Source organism: Planococcus citri, chromosome 2 (assembly GCF_950023065.1).
Source record: "Planococcus citri chromosome 2, ihPlaCitr1.1, whole genome shotgun sequence".
NCBI lineage: Eukaryota > Metazoa > Arthropoda > Insecta > Hemiptera > Pseudococcidae > Planococcus > Planococcus citri.
The window spans coordinates 44,189,814-44,205,113 of NC_088678.1; the positions used below are offsets into that span (position 1 = coordinate 44,189,814).

At 34.2% G+C, this 15,300-nt stretch overlaps 1 protein-coding gene and 1 long non-coding RNA gene across 2 annotated transcripts in view; one reads left to right on the top strand and one right to left on the bottom strand.

The window, feature by feature from the left end:
* Positions 1-15,300, bottom strand: part of LOC135835935 (5-hydroxytryptamine receptor-like) — a 185,029-nt gene that overhangs the window by 95,581 nt on the left and 74,148 nt on the right. The window contains exon 3 of the mRNA XM_065350451.1: positions 6,365-7,075. Coding sequence (XP_065206523.1) covers positions 6,365-7,037 — 673 coding nt within the window. The 5' untranslated portion in view covers positions 7,038-7,075. The remainder of the gene's footprint in view (positions 1-6,364; positions 7,076-15,300) is intronic.
* Positions 1-15,300, top strand: part of LOC135835940 (uncharacterized) — a 167,614-nt gene that overhangs the window by 90,416 nt on the left and 61,898 nt on the right. Inside the window, exon 3 of the long non-coding RNA XR_010556978.1 lies at positions 14,375-14,515. This is a non-coding gene — a long non-coding RNA (uncharacterized LOC135835940). The remainder of the gene's footprint in view (positions 1-14,374; positions 14,516-15,300) is intronic.

Consider the following 15,300-nt stretch of genomic DNA (forward strand, 5'->3'; position numbering starts at 1 on the left):
AATTTTTTTTGTAAGGTATTTTCATCCATTTTTAATTTTTGATTCGTGCTTCAAGCCCCACTTTATCTTATGTGGAGATTAAGATGGAAAAGTAAGTAGATAACTATGCTTACAATGAAGCTGTATTAACTAGGAGAACTATTTTTGAATTGAAAACAAAAACAAATTCACGAAACATGCAATTATTAACACCCCCCCCCCATACGTTGGCCTACTTACCAATAGAAGTTTCAGCTCAAGGGCATTTTTCAGTTTTGGGTGAATTTTAGAAACTCAAATGAGCCAAAAATGTGAGAAAAATCAACATTTCGCCAAAATTAATCTAGACCCCCCCCCCCTCCCGTGAAAGGTCAAAACAGAAATGGCGATAGTTATTTTACTAGACCATCGAAGGAAACTCGTAAAACCCTAAACGAGGCTTATTTGACAGCGAATTACCATTACCCTCATACAACAATTTTGTACAAATGGTAAGAAATTTTATTATTTCAAGATATTTAGTAAGATTTTCAATTTCGTACAAATTCAAAAAGGAATAGTTACTTATTATAAAATTGAATTCATAAGAGAAAAATATATTTTTCATTGTGGCGTCACAACAGAGTTTTTGAGTATTATTTGCAAACAAAGAAAAATTATAAGACCTATGGGTAATAAAACGTGATGGGGCAAATTTATATAGTATGATTCGAGAAATTGACGAAGTAGGTATATGGAGAACACGTATAGCTTGCCAAGAAAACTTCCGAAATAAAAAATGTTAATGTATTCAAAAAAAAGTCCTAAAAATGATGATTTAGCTTTACGATACCATAAAAAAATGTATTTAGCAAAGTATTATTTTTGAAAAGAAAATTTTGGATTTTTATAACATGTTTATGTTATATGTTGAAAAGTTACGTGTAGGTACTTTTTATGCATATATCGAAAGACTGAAAAACCCTCGAGTTATGCTGCCAGGCTATTTTCAAAAAAAGACAAAATGGCCTATTCTCAGCAGAAAAAAAATCAGTAAACCGAGGTACCTACCTATTCGGAGTTGTTTTTATATTGTGGTTTTATGATTTGTTGTTGTTGTTGGTTTTTTTTGGCAAGTTTATTTATTGGGAAAAAAATTATCGTCGATGAAATCTTTACCCTCAACATTATCTTATTGGCAACGATAAAATATTATTTGGCTTCGACATTTTCACATTGTGTGGATGTCTTATGTTGATTCCGGGCTGAAGATAATGGAGTAAATTGAATAGGTATGAATTGTGGATGGTGTCTGTCTACAATCTAGGTTGGGAAATATCATTGAAAATCAAATTACGAGTAGTCATAATATAAGGACGTTGTAACGTTGGTTTTTTGATTGTTTTGTTAGAAAATTTAAAAAATTTCAACGGATACTGGGATTTTCAAAATTTTCTTATCTCTACTCCTTTAATATAATAAGTATGTAATTACAACTTTCCATAAATTTTCATTTTCAGAAAAAGAGAAAAAGTTGAGGATTTTGGTTTTATCTACACACACATTTTGTATGCATCGTGATTGAATTACTCAGTTACATATTATTGATTTTAGTTTAATTATTTGAAAACATTTCCTAGAAGCATGTGAAAAGTTGAAAATTGCAAAAGGAAAATTTTTTCATCATCGTTAGACTAAAACATCTCGCTAGAAACCCCTTTTAAATGTAAATTCCAATGAAAACACCAGAAAGAGAATATATTTATTGGTACCTAGCCTACGTAAAATTCTAAATTGAAATTTTTTTAGAGCGAGAATATAGGCTGAAACTGAAAAACCCTCTTAATGTAACTACCTATCGTATTGCCTTTTCCACAAATTATTCGATAGGCACAGCGTTTGAAATTGAATTTTACTGTGTAATTAACAAAGAACGTTTTCAAGTTTCAAAGTCGTATTATTTTAGGAAATTTAGGTATTCTGCCGAATCAGCAAATAATTTCTTTGTCAATTATTATATTATAGCTATCAGAAATCGATTTCAAGGTGCAAAATTGTGTCTTGATTTTTTTTTTTTCAATTTACAAAAAAGCCTTCTAAAATTTGATGAATCTTTTACAAAAACAGAATGAGCACGAAATGCTTTAGCGAGATTAAAAAGATGCCTTTTAAAAATTAATTCTTGCAAATACATTATGAACGCTTCCGCAAACATTTTCAAGATTTTAAGTACCAATTTTAAAGGTTCGCCGTAAAAGGGTACCGGGTGTTAACAGTTTTCAACATTTCGGTTTGTTTTTCAAGTTGCAAAAAATTTATTTTTACCACTCAAGTAAACCTATACCTTTGATAATTCTGTTTTCACTTGGATTTAAGGAAATGTATCGTTTGTAACGTACATTTGATCTGAATTCAAGTACCTGCTGGATGTGCGGGTTTGTGAGAATTTAAAGAGGTTGCCGAGGCTATAGCCTGAATGGCTATGGCTTTTAGTTTACATGAAGAAGAGTAATGTGTGAAACGTGCGGAGGAGTAATTATCTAGTGATTTGGAAAGAAACTCGCGAAGCCTTTCAAAAGTGAGAATTTTTATTCGGTATGGGTTTTTGTTTTTCGTTATGGTTTGGCAAAATCGAGTACGAATATTGACGACTGGTTAATTAATTATTATCGATTTGCTTAATGCGAGAAACGCTGGAGAAAATTCGCAGTTGAGAAAGAAAATCGATGTAGGTAGTAGGTAAAGGTACCTATACTGTTTTTACGAATATTATGATGAGATGTGAGAAATTATCTACACTTTTACGACTTTTCAAATTTTGAAATATTTATCTGTGAAAATAAATACCGAGAATTATAATTTGAATCAGGATGGATAGAAATGCTGATGGGTTAATTGGTCAAGATTCTATGTATGTCGTAAGTGAAAAAGAGTTTTACAGTGTGAATTTTTTTGAATTACATACGAGTAGGTACTTTATTATTGTTTTTTCTCCTATCCAATTATCTAATGGATAGTGATTTGTTGTTATTCTCCGTTCGGATTGGAAGAAAGGCCTATGTAAATATTTGAAAGAATGAAATTTAAGTGACAGGTCAGGATTTCACGTTTCATAATGTGATCGTAAAATTGTAATACTTCGGTGCTGCGTTTATGCTGTTGTTTGGACTTGGAGAATGATTTGAGTTTTCCAGCTCCTTGTATTTGTATGCTTCGTCATAATTTTTAGCCCTTTCAGAGCCGCCTTCAAGAGATTTTTTGATTGCACAGCTCTGAAAAAGTTGTCGTTATAACATTAGAAACGTGCATTAAATTATTCTGTCGGGAGTGTCGGGCAATACCTTATATCGTCGTTCAAGAAGTGGTCTCGTCGTGAAATAATTTTTTTCCCGTGCAATATCTTTTCTTGTCGTTAAAATGTCCTATTTTCGTCGTGAGAACGCCTATTTCTGTCGTGCCGATAAATCACACATCACACCCCATTTTGAATTGTTGAAAATTGATTAAAAATTTGAAAAATGAAATTAAGCGACTTGGATCAACTGGATGTCTTATACGATGGTGTATTTTTGCATGCTCTTTCGATTTTTCAGCCTGATTTTCCTTAGATCAAAGGAAACAGACTTACCTATATAGCCTATCATAATCCCTTGATCGGGTTGGACCAATCGCAAAGTCCATCTTGGGACCCAGGGGGTCTTGATTTTTCACATGTAGGTATGATATTTTTTTATTTATTCATTTTTTTGCCGGACCATAACCTAAAAACATCTCAGCCGGAAGGATTTCAATAAAATTTGCTTAAATTAGGTGTTTAGGCTTGGTATGGCGTTGGTTGAATGGGTTTGGGTGGGGATGATCTTGAGTCAGAATTCGCGCATGTTCAGATATTTATTGATAGGAAATCAAAAGTTGTATAACATATTCAAAAATCAGTCTTCTAGAGCAATTTGGAGGGAAAAAATCGGATTTTTAGTGTTTTTTGACCTTGAAAAATCACAAATGGTCTGCTGTTTGAGATAGGTTTTCCTAGTGGGGGTAATGGTGGGGGAGGGGGTAGCAGTGAAAAATCGTTCAGAGTGGAAAATATACTAGAACTCGGCTCTGGATGCGAGAGTTTTCGAAGTCGAAAAACATGAAAAAACCTGCATTCCTCCCTCCACCCATTTCCTCTAAAAGTCTGATTGTTGCATTTATTAGAGGAGAAGGTAGAATTACAATCTAGTTACTTATTTCAGATCCATGCAAACTTCCCTGTCTCTAAACAGCATTTGTTTTTTTTGGTGATTTTTTTTGTTGACATTGGAAAATTTTATGGGTGCCATTTATCGGCACGACAGATTAAATAATTTGAACAACAAAAAAAAGTGTTTTGCACGACAGATGCTAACGTCCCAAAACCACTTTTTTAACGACGGAAACAGTTTACTTACAACCATTGCACGACAACAAAACATCAAGTGCACGCCAAAAAAATTAAGTGAACACCAGCGTATGCCCGACAAATTGAATGAAATGCATTGACGACTTTAGTAAATAAACGACGACATAATGATAAAAGTGACGAACTTTTTCACAAAATTAAAATTTCCAAAAACAATCAATTATTAAAGATATCAACGTAACATAAGAACAGTATGAATAATTATATGAGAAGTGCATTTTTAGCCTTGTTTGGCCTACCTCTCTTCCTCTTCTACCCTAGAGGCTCATTTTTTGCTTCTACTCAGAGATGGAACGATTACCGATTAAAATAATCGGACAGCATCGATTAATCGGCCGATTAATCGAATCTTGGCGCTACCTATATTGTACTAATATTTCAGGCTTTTTCATTGGTCAATGGTTAAGTTGCAATGGTCCAAGGTACCTATCGTTCCGCATGACGTCATGTTTTGCTGTGTTTGGCCGTCGATTAATCGATTATTTCCGATTATTTTGAAGAAAATCATCGATGTAGCATCGATTATAATCGATTCCATCTCTGCTTCTACTAGCACACAGGTACGGATGAGGCACTTTCAAAGTTACAGGGATTTGACGCCGGGTTTTTTGTGGCTATGATTGAGGGAGGAGGGGGGGGGGGTAACGAAGGAATAAAATCATGTGTACTTTTTTTAAAAATAAATGTACCTACTCATACACTAAATTGAGCCAAATACATGTAAGTTGAATAAAATGCTTGTGAAAAGGTGAAAATTTTGTCAGAGCCAAAATTTTGGAGAATCCAAACTTGAAAAGTGTGAAAAAATGTTATTTTCATTACTGTTGAGCCACATTTTCGAATGATTTGCGTTGTCGGGCAATTGAAATAATTTTGTCAGGCTTTCCCATGTTCGTCGTGCATTCCCTTTCTCGCGGCGTGAATTTTCTATGGTTGTCGTTCGAGGTCTGTTGTTCAATGTTGTCGTTTTAATGATCAAAACGGTCGTTGAATTGCTGTCGTTCAAAGACATGATTTCGTCGTGGGATTTTCCTGTCATGCAATTCTCTTAATCTGTCGTTCAATTAAAGTTTTCCCAAATTTTATACTGTTTTCATTCAAAAATTGATGTATGTACTTCCAATAACGCTCAGAAAAAAAATTATTAGCGAAGTAAGTAGCTTTCAATGTATACTTTCAGAATATACTTTCATACTTGTCATTATGTTACTCGATTTTTGTATTTTTTTCCATTTTTCATAAACTGACTCGTTTTTTTATGTGGGTATATAAATACGGACCCAAAAATTTTTTTGTATAATTTTTTCGAGAATGCCAAGGAAACAGCAATCAATGAAGAAGAGAAGTCCTAAAAGGTGGAAATGGGACAAAGAAACTATGATACGGGCCACTTTAGAAGTAAAATCCAGAAAGTCCGGTTTTTTCTTATGAAAATCAATTTTTTTTAATTTTGATGTTTTTTCATGCATGTATTTGATGTTTATTTTCATGTATTCGATGTTTTTTTCATACCTATTTATCCAAGTTAAAAAACGTCTTTAAATATATTTTCGCATCATTTTCTGCAATTTTTAGAAATTTTTTAGGGGGTCCGTATTTGTACCCGCGTTCATATTTTGTACCATTTTATGTCACTTTTCTAAATTTCAAAGTTCTCAGTGAGTTTTCAACAAAAAAAAAAAAAAATTACACAATATGCTAGAGTCCTTGGCCTTTTGAATGGTAGCCAAAAAGCTAGAGTGAGTCCATATTTGTACCTTCTCCTCTAGTATTTTATCATAACTTTTGATTTTCTTTCTAATGATTCATTTTCAGAATGTCTCAAATTATCATGTCTGGTACATTTACCTATAGGTGTAGCTTATTATGTATCAACTACCTATCTTATGGTATGAGTAACTTACATTATCGATTATAATTAATTATGGATAATAAAACAAATTCGCATTGGCGAGTACTCACCTACAATAGTGAGAAGAATCATCAAACCTAAAATAACGGATAAAACACCAAAATAACTAGTTTCGTCGCCATCGGTTTCGATAAAATGAGGCGTCCTATTACTGTAGCGAGGTATTTGCGAATCATTCATCGACAATATGATCGCGGAAACGGTCGAACTAAATTCGAACTCGTCATCGGGCACTAATTTGGTACTATTTAACGAATCGGAAGAAGCTAAAGAATTATCATCGACACTACCGTTAGATATGTGGTTTTTTTGATTAAAATTAAAAGTAGAAATTTTAGGAAAGCCACTAAACACCGAACTGGTTGGCACTTTTAAGGGTATCGGCGACACAGCGAGATGACTGATTTGTATTGCGGATACATCTAGCGCGTAATTTTTATCTACGAACACACTGGTGCCTAAGCTAGGTTGTAATTTTGACGAATTATTCGAATACGGGCTGTTGATTCCATTGTTGACGTATTGGCCGCTGGCCGTGACGACAGCGAATGAAAATGCAATCAGGATCACGGTGTTTGAATATGTGGTGAGCGAGCGAAAGCATTTGCACAGCGAGCCTCCTGGATCGTATTCTAAATTTTGCAGATCTTGTATTTGAACGGCGTTTCCGTATTTCCATTTTATCAGTTTCACTAGACATTCTCCCAGCCAAGAGGTATCCATAGCTGGGTACTTCACTTCCTCATCAACACCACCTTTTCCTGTAATGAAAAATAATCAGCGTTAACGTATGTTGTCGTCGGCTATTAATAAATCAAAAAATAACACGTGGCGTACGTCTTCGCCGCCATCGCCGTCGTCGGCGAAAAATAATACATAGAAAACAATTAAAACTTTATGTTGCGAGCAAATGCATCGTGAAATTCAAGCTTCCACAAACTAAACGCGATAATAAAGTTTTCTACGAAGAACGATTATATTCGGAACCGCAGGTGTAAAATGAAACCGAGGGTTTTTAGATTAAACTTGTAAACTCCATATTCTTCGATAATAAATTTTACACCATGCATCATATCTTATTTGAATTCGCCACTTCTTTTTGTCATATACTATAATCCAATTTAAAAACATCAAGAATAAAGCGAACGCTATTAAAACATCATGTTAAGAGGACCTAGGAGGATGCGAATGGTGAAATCAACTATGGTATGTATTATCGGGATACTTTGCCCATCAATGTTTCAGACCTGTATTATATTGAGTAGTTCTTGATTAAGACCACTTTTTCTCAAAAATAGTAAAGTTATGAATTTTTCATTTAAAATTTTACTCGACCAATTTTGACAAAAAATAAGTCATTACTCATTAGAGTGGATCGAACGAAAAAAAATCGCAGCTGATCTTGAACAAAACTAGTAGAGATCCTCATTTTAAGTTGACTGTTTCTCAGAACATTTTTCAGCTCAGGTAGTGGGAAGGGAAACATGAATCTATCTTACTTTTGGAGAAATTCTTATTTTGATACCAAAACATCGAAAGTTATCATTTATGAAATCGGGGAAACATCTCGGAACGCGATGGTACCAATTTTTTGGTCATGCAGTATTGCTAATTTCCAAAAATCAGGAAAAATGCCAAAAACATACCTAAGTATATTTTTTGAAATTGGCCATAATAATGACCAAAAAGTTGATACCACTGCGTTACGGGATATTTCTTCGATTTCATAAATGATACCTTATGTTGTTTTGGCACATGCAATTAATACGAAATATTCTAGAAAAAAAAGTTTAAAAATGTGAATTTATCCAAAAATTAGCAATTTGCAGATTTTTGACCGTTCAGAATCCTAAAAGTGAACTCCTGGATTTTGATGGCGATGACTTATGTTGATGCAGAATATCATAAAACATACTTGCCATCTTTGGGAACCGAGCAATTTTTTTCAAAACAGATTGGATAGAGGCTAGAGCGAAAAAATTTACAATTTTCCTAGAAATTTCTCCCTCTTTAAGCCTCTTTGAAGACCCATTTCTCTGGAGGGCATTTTCAGATTTGAACTTTTTTCTGAGTCTACTTTCTATTGAAAATATACTTGAAGCATCTTTACTGAATTTTGTCAAAATCACCCAATATTTTTTTTTTCGATTCATCCTAATGGGTCGTATTGTATATTTCACTAAAAAAAAATCAAAATACGACCACCCCCCTCCACCCCAAGAAAACCATCATCCGTTGTACATATCAAACAAGGCTCGTAATTACAAAGTTACTAAAGCTACTGTAAGTAACTTTTGTGTGTGTTTTTTTTTTAATTTTGGTCACCAAAGTAACTTATTTTTGAAAAAAAATTTTAAAATCCATTAAAATGTATAATTATGTACTTTTCAACAAGTGCAGTATAATTTGCGGAAGTGTATACTTTTTTCATTATTTTTCTACTGGCTATAACTGCCTTTTCAGCGTTACGATCAAAATATCCTGCCATCTGCGAAAATTATCAAGGTCTTTCTTTCTGCCAAAAATAGTAAAACGTCTCGCCTTTCATAAAATTCTTCAAAAAGCATGGTTTCTCGCGAATAAATGCTGAAAATGGTCACTCTTGCAAATAATTCCCAAAGTTATCCAAATGTTTCGCTTTTTGCCAGGAATTGCTAAAAATTATTGGAAAGCTTTGCTTTTTTGCCAGAAAATCATTTTGTCAAAATTGCCAAAATGTCTCAATTTTTGCTAAAATTGTCAAAGTTCTGATCAGTATTCATTATTACATTTAAATTGGAATTGTTTTGTGGGGGGGGATGGATTCTTGCATCATTAAATGTAATTTATATGGATGTCAACTACCTATTACCGACTTTTCGTTAGAAAAGTGAAGTATTGTATTTGTTGCTGTAGGACTCGTTCGCGAACGAATCGATTCATTTACTCAATTTTTGGTGAATCATTCATGAACGAATTGATCATTTTTTTGAAAGCTAGAACCATTCGCCAACGAATCGATCAATTCTTTGAATGAGTCACTAATACGAATCAATTCGTTCGCGAATGATTCACAAACGAAAGTCAATTCGTTCGCGAATGATTCACAAAAAGTGATTTAATTCGTTCGCGAATGATTCACAAAAAGTGATTCAATTCGTTCGCGAATGATTCACAAAAAGTGATTCAATTCGTTCGTGAATTATTCACCAAAAATTGAATAAATGAATCGATTCGTTCGCGAACGAGTCACCTATACGAATCGATTCGTTCGCGAACGAGTCACCTATATGAATTTATTCGTTCGCGTACGAGTCACTTGTACGAATCGATTCGTTCGCGAACGAGTCACTTGTACGAATCGATTCGTTCGCGAACGAGTCACTTGTACGAATCGATTTGTTCGCGAACGAGTCACTTGTACGAATCGATTCGTTCGCGAACGAGTCACTTGTACGAATCGATTCGTTCGCGAACGAGTCACTTGTACGAATCGATTCGTTCGCGAATGAATGTTTAAAAAAAAAAGTGGATCAATTCGTTCGTAAAAGATTTTTATTTTACGAAAAGTCGGTCTTCTCACGCTAAATGCGTGAAAATTTTTTTTTGGTAATTTTTTTGCAATAAAATTTTTTGCTAAAGTTTTGTAACTTTTTCAAACTTTTGTAATCCTGATCAACCACCATCCACTATCCATCAACTACATATCTGTAAGTAACACTATCATCACCAACTATTGCATAAAAAAAGTCTTTTTTGTCAAAAATTTCCAGAAAAAACTCTGCCTTTTGCTAGAATTGTCAACATGTTGCCTTCTGGCCAAAAATTTCAAAAAATGCTGACTTTTGTGTCAAAAATTAACAAAAAAACTTGCTTTTATTGGGCCTACCAAGTTTTATACTTTTTGCTATATTTTACCTGAAAAATAAGCATTTCACTAAAAAAAAATTGAGAAGCGAAATTGTAGATAGTAAAATTCCCAATCATTGATGGGCTTATCAAATTTTCAATACGGTCAACAATTGACGAGATGTCAGCTGAAAACGTATCTTTTACACAGCATTTCACGAATCTACAACTCAAAATTTGAAAAATTCATAAAACATCGACAAATCAACAATAACACCTGTAAACTTGGCTTTTGGGCTTTTAGGGGTTGTGAACATAAAATAGCTGAATGTGAAAATCAAGACTAAAGTTATGTAGTTATATTAGGTTAGGTATAGGTGTAAAAATTGGACATTTTCACTCCTTCACTTTCTCTCTTTCTAACACAACACGTTCTCGACCACATTGGTATCATTATGATTTCGACGACGACGGGGCAACGAATAAATAATTCAATATCGAATACGCTCGATACAGGCTCGAGATACAGAATGATACCTATGCAAAGTTTCAGAAAAACCTTTCGATTTCTGCGGAAAAAACACCGTTGTCATCAAAACGCACTCTACACGGCGCGGCGTAGCGACGCAAAAGAATATCTTATATTAAACGCGGATACAAAACAATAATCTCTGTCACCGGGGCTACAATCCCTTTTCGTTTACGTAAGCATTTTCTGTTTTATGACGCTGTCATTAAAAATTCCAAGCGTAACGTGTAGCCCAAAAATTCTATTAAAAATTAGCGCGACCGCAAAATCTATTCGAGGTTTAGCCCCTCCGCTGCCCATTTTATATAGCTCTGCTAAATTGTGACGCTCGGTTACCTTTTTTTTTCTCTCTCTCTCTCTTTCCCTCTGCTGCTCGAATTTCGTAGTATAGAAAGAAAAATCAGCGTCGAAATGCACGTAAAATTTTGTTTGTACGAATCGAATAAAATATTCTAGCTGCTCATTTTTCCAGTACGCGCGTTTTCTCTGCTCGCAATATAACGCCGCCGCCATCGCGTTCAATGGGCGAGAAAATCACGTATTAAAAAATGTATCACGTTTTGTCATAAAAAAAATTCTATTAAATAGTGGCTACCTTCCGTTTAAATTTTTAATCAATAAAGATGTAATTTATGTTAGATAATTGGAAAAGCACACGTTCGATGGAATTGGTTTCTTTTTCTTTTTTTTCTTCTATTTTTTTTTTTTTTTTTTTTTTTTTTGGAACGACGCGACGCCGCGCCGTTTTTTCGTCATCGTTTATTATTACGATATTTGCAAGTCACTTAATAGCTAACATTTTTACTGCTGTCAAAATTTCTCTTACCAATTGTTATTCGTAAAGGGTTCCTTCGAGAAATATCTTTCACTTAGAGAAGAAGAGTGTTCTGATGTATGCGTAAAAGTACTATAGGTAGCTAGGTAGTAGGTAGGTAAGGTATACAACGCGTACGCTCGATAAACGAGGATTTCTCTTGAAAATGTATCTTTTTCAACGGATGATGCTCGGAAGAACATCTCCGCAAAAGGACAACCACAGTTTAATTTTAAAATTACCTTTTTTCTTCTCTCCTTTTTTTTTTCGTATCTCATCGCGAAAACATCGACCGCGTTATAAATTCGCAACTATTTACCACAAGTGTTGACACGCATTTATTTTAAATTGAAATTGAAAATGGTCTAAATATACTCGCTATCTAACCCACATAATTTTCACCGAGTGCATAAGTATCCTTGAATTTTCAACGCGAATACCTGTAAATAAGTTAGTACTTACTTATTGAACTTCACCAAAAAAAAAATCATTCAAGCTCACGCGATTGAGAATTGTATGTAAGTATTTAGTTTTGTGGTTTCAGGGAAAGAAGCAGAGTAATACGTATTTAATATTTTATATCCAATTTCCCATTTCTTTCTCACTAAATTTCCTTGGAAAATAATACGAGTAGAAGAGAAAATAAGGAGTCTTGTGCAAATTTTTTAATTTGTGGAGTTGCTGTTTCACTAAAAAATGTTGAAATGGCACTTAACACAGAGAGGTTTTGAGTTATTTTTTATTGCAGAGTTATTCAATCACCTCATAAGGAATAAAATGAAAAATGCGGAGAAAAGTGGAAAATGAAAAATTTGGTTCACAGCCATAATAGCACCAAAATGTTATTTATTTAAGATTATAATGACTTTGACCTAGTAAGATTATTTCGTCAGTTCGAGAATAGTTTTGTAAAAATTATCAAAGATATTGACACGAATATGTTTTTGCCCCGGAGGGGGGGGGGGTTCAAAATTTTGAAGATCAAGATCCGTGAGACGCTGAATTTTAAGACCCTGATTTCTGAAAACATGGAAAAAAATTATCGAATTCTCCACATTACCTGTGCCTGACTTTTGAGAACTTGAAAAATGTTACGCTACACATTATTTCAACTCCATGTATCATTTTAAATTCTCATAAATTAGCTAAATGAGTTTCGTCGTTCCCAAGTTGATTTTCAGCCACTTTGGAAAAGTTTTGAAATCCTGCACAGAATTAAGTATAAGTAAGCTCATTTTGGAGGCACCAAAGCGACTGCAAAAGGTAAAATTATACTCACAAGGGAACCTCTACAACTCGTTAGATCTGATCGTGGTGAAACTTGACTCACTAGAAGAGCATGTTACCGATACTTCAGATCCAAATTTTCAGTTGCCAAAATTAATTTTCCGATTTTTTCCCATTTTTTGAACATTTTCTACGAAAAAGTAAACATACTTGGAGATAAAAAACTGAAACTTGGTTTGTATACGAAAGTCGACCCCCCCCGAATCGATTGACTTATTTTTCAGCCGATCTGGAGAGCCTCCAGCAAAAATTGACTTTTCTCCAAGTCTCGTATTCCAAATCGATTACGGTCAGTGAATCAAAAATCTGAAATTATATTTTTTTACAAGTTGAAAAATCTCAAAAAAAAACTCCAAAATTTTCAATTTTTGCAACAAATTGCTCGAAACTTCGCCTATATATCTTCTTAAGTCGACTCCCCTCCCCCCAAGGCGATTTCCATCATTTTTGGACGGACCTGGAGCCTCCAGCAGAAGTTGGACCTTTCCCCAGCAATTACAAATCCCTCCAAAAGGCGTTATACCTAATTAACTTATGCAGCTGAAAATTTGATCCAATCATATGATTGATATTCCAAATTGATTAGAGCCAATGAAACGAAAATCCGAAGTGACGATTTGAAAAGTAGATATTTTTTTACAAAATTAAAAATCTCAAATTGAAAAAAAAATTTACAAAATTGTCAATTTTTGCAACAAATTGCTCGAAACTTCGCCTATATATCTTCTTAAGTCGTCTCCCCTCCCCCAAGGCGATTTCCATCATTTTTGGACGGACCTGGAGCCTCCAGCAGAAGTTGGACCTTTCCCCAGCTATTACAAATCCCTCCAAAAGGCGTTATACCTAATTAACTTATGCAGCTGAAAATTTGATCCAATCATATGATTGATATTCCAAATTGATTAGAGCCAATGAAACAAAAATCCGAAGTGACGATTTGAAAAGTAGATATTTTTTTTACAAAATTAAAAATCTCAAATTGAAAAAAAAATTTACAAAATTGTCAATTTTTGCAACAAATTGCTCGAAACTTCGCCTATCCTCCTAAAGTAGACCTCTCCCCCTCACAAATCTATTGCTACCATTTTGAGTTTGCTTTTCTCCAGAAATTTCAAACTGCTCCAAAAGGCGTTAATCAACTTCGGCAGCTGAAAATTTGATTCTGAGGTCTTGGTAAAATGATTTGTCAGTGAGCCAAATTTCAGCTCGGTCGAAGTTGACGAATTGTAGTGGTTTCATTACTTTTAATGCAAAAAAATATTAAACTCTAGCTAGTTGATTGACTTTTTATAGAATAATTTATGAAAGTTCATGATTTTTCTATACTTCAATGGTTGATTGAAAAAAACTGTCGTCTCGTCTTCGAACTTTCTGATCGGAATTTTCTCCCTCCAACTGTAGTTTATCCCATTGAAATATTTTGAAATGCCCGAGGATCAGGTTTACCTACAGCTAAAAATTTTCAAGTTCTGGTGAGAATCAGTATTTTGCCATAGGCTCCATGATAAATTAGAAAAATCCACTTACTAAATTCTTATGATTTATTTTAAGGAACGTTATATTGTGCTAATCAAATCGTAAAAATGTCACTCTTTGTTTCAGAATATTAAATTATGTTGTTTGAAAAGATGACCAATCATCGTGATGAAACGGTTGGAATTTCTGTGGGAATTTTGAGAATGAACGTTAGAATTTTTGACCAATGCAAAGAGCATTTTCAACAATTCCGTGCGCTCAAACGTTGTAAGTACAAATGATGTATTTTTCAAATTGCTTAATTCACAATGCATATACCCTGCTAATGTCTGTTGTCAAACCATCGAAACATGATTTGCATCAGTTGTATTGTTTGTTAGGTACCTTTGCCATAGCTCATGGCTCACTAAGCATTGCGAGTAGGTACATATCTCAACTGGGGGCGATTCACTAATTAATCGACTACTAACACGATATTTGTTTCAATAATTTTCTTGCGTAAAAGCGTTAATATGTCGGTGTATTAGAAATCCTGCAAGCTGTTTCTGAGACAGTGAAATATTCGAAACAATGTTCACGCATAAAACCTTTCTACGTACTACTAGTATGATGATATTGAATGGAATACACTTCTCGCTCTCGCGTGAATCTATTACGCGGTCATTTGTGACGTAACAGTCTCGAGTAGGTACGCGGCGCCATCTCCATCGCCATCGCCATCGCCATGCCTTTATATATTAATTAACCGAAATTTGGATACACGAGAAGTAGGCTAAAAAGATGAGCAATGAGCATCAGTAGGTATTGTACAGGTTGCAAAATGTGGGTTTTGGTCGTATAACAAAAGTGTGTATAAATTTACTCGTGGCACGTGGTGCGGCGTTAGGCATTTCGTTTTGATAATTTAAATTGTCGTTACACGTAGAATTAAAGGTCTGTATCACAATCTTAACCACAGCAGCTCGTTGTATATGGTCGGAGTAGAATTTTAGCGAGTTGATGTATGAGGGTAGAGAGTATAAAACACGTAATCGTGCTTTTGATATTTTTGA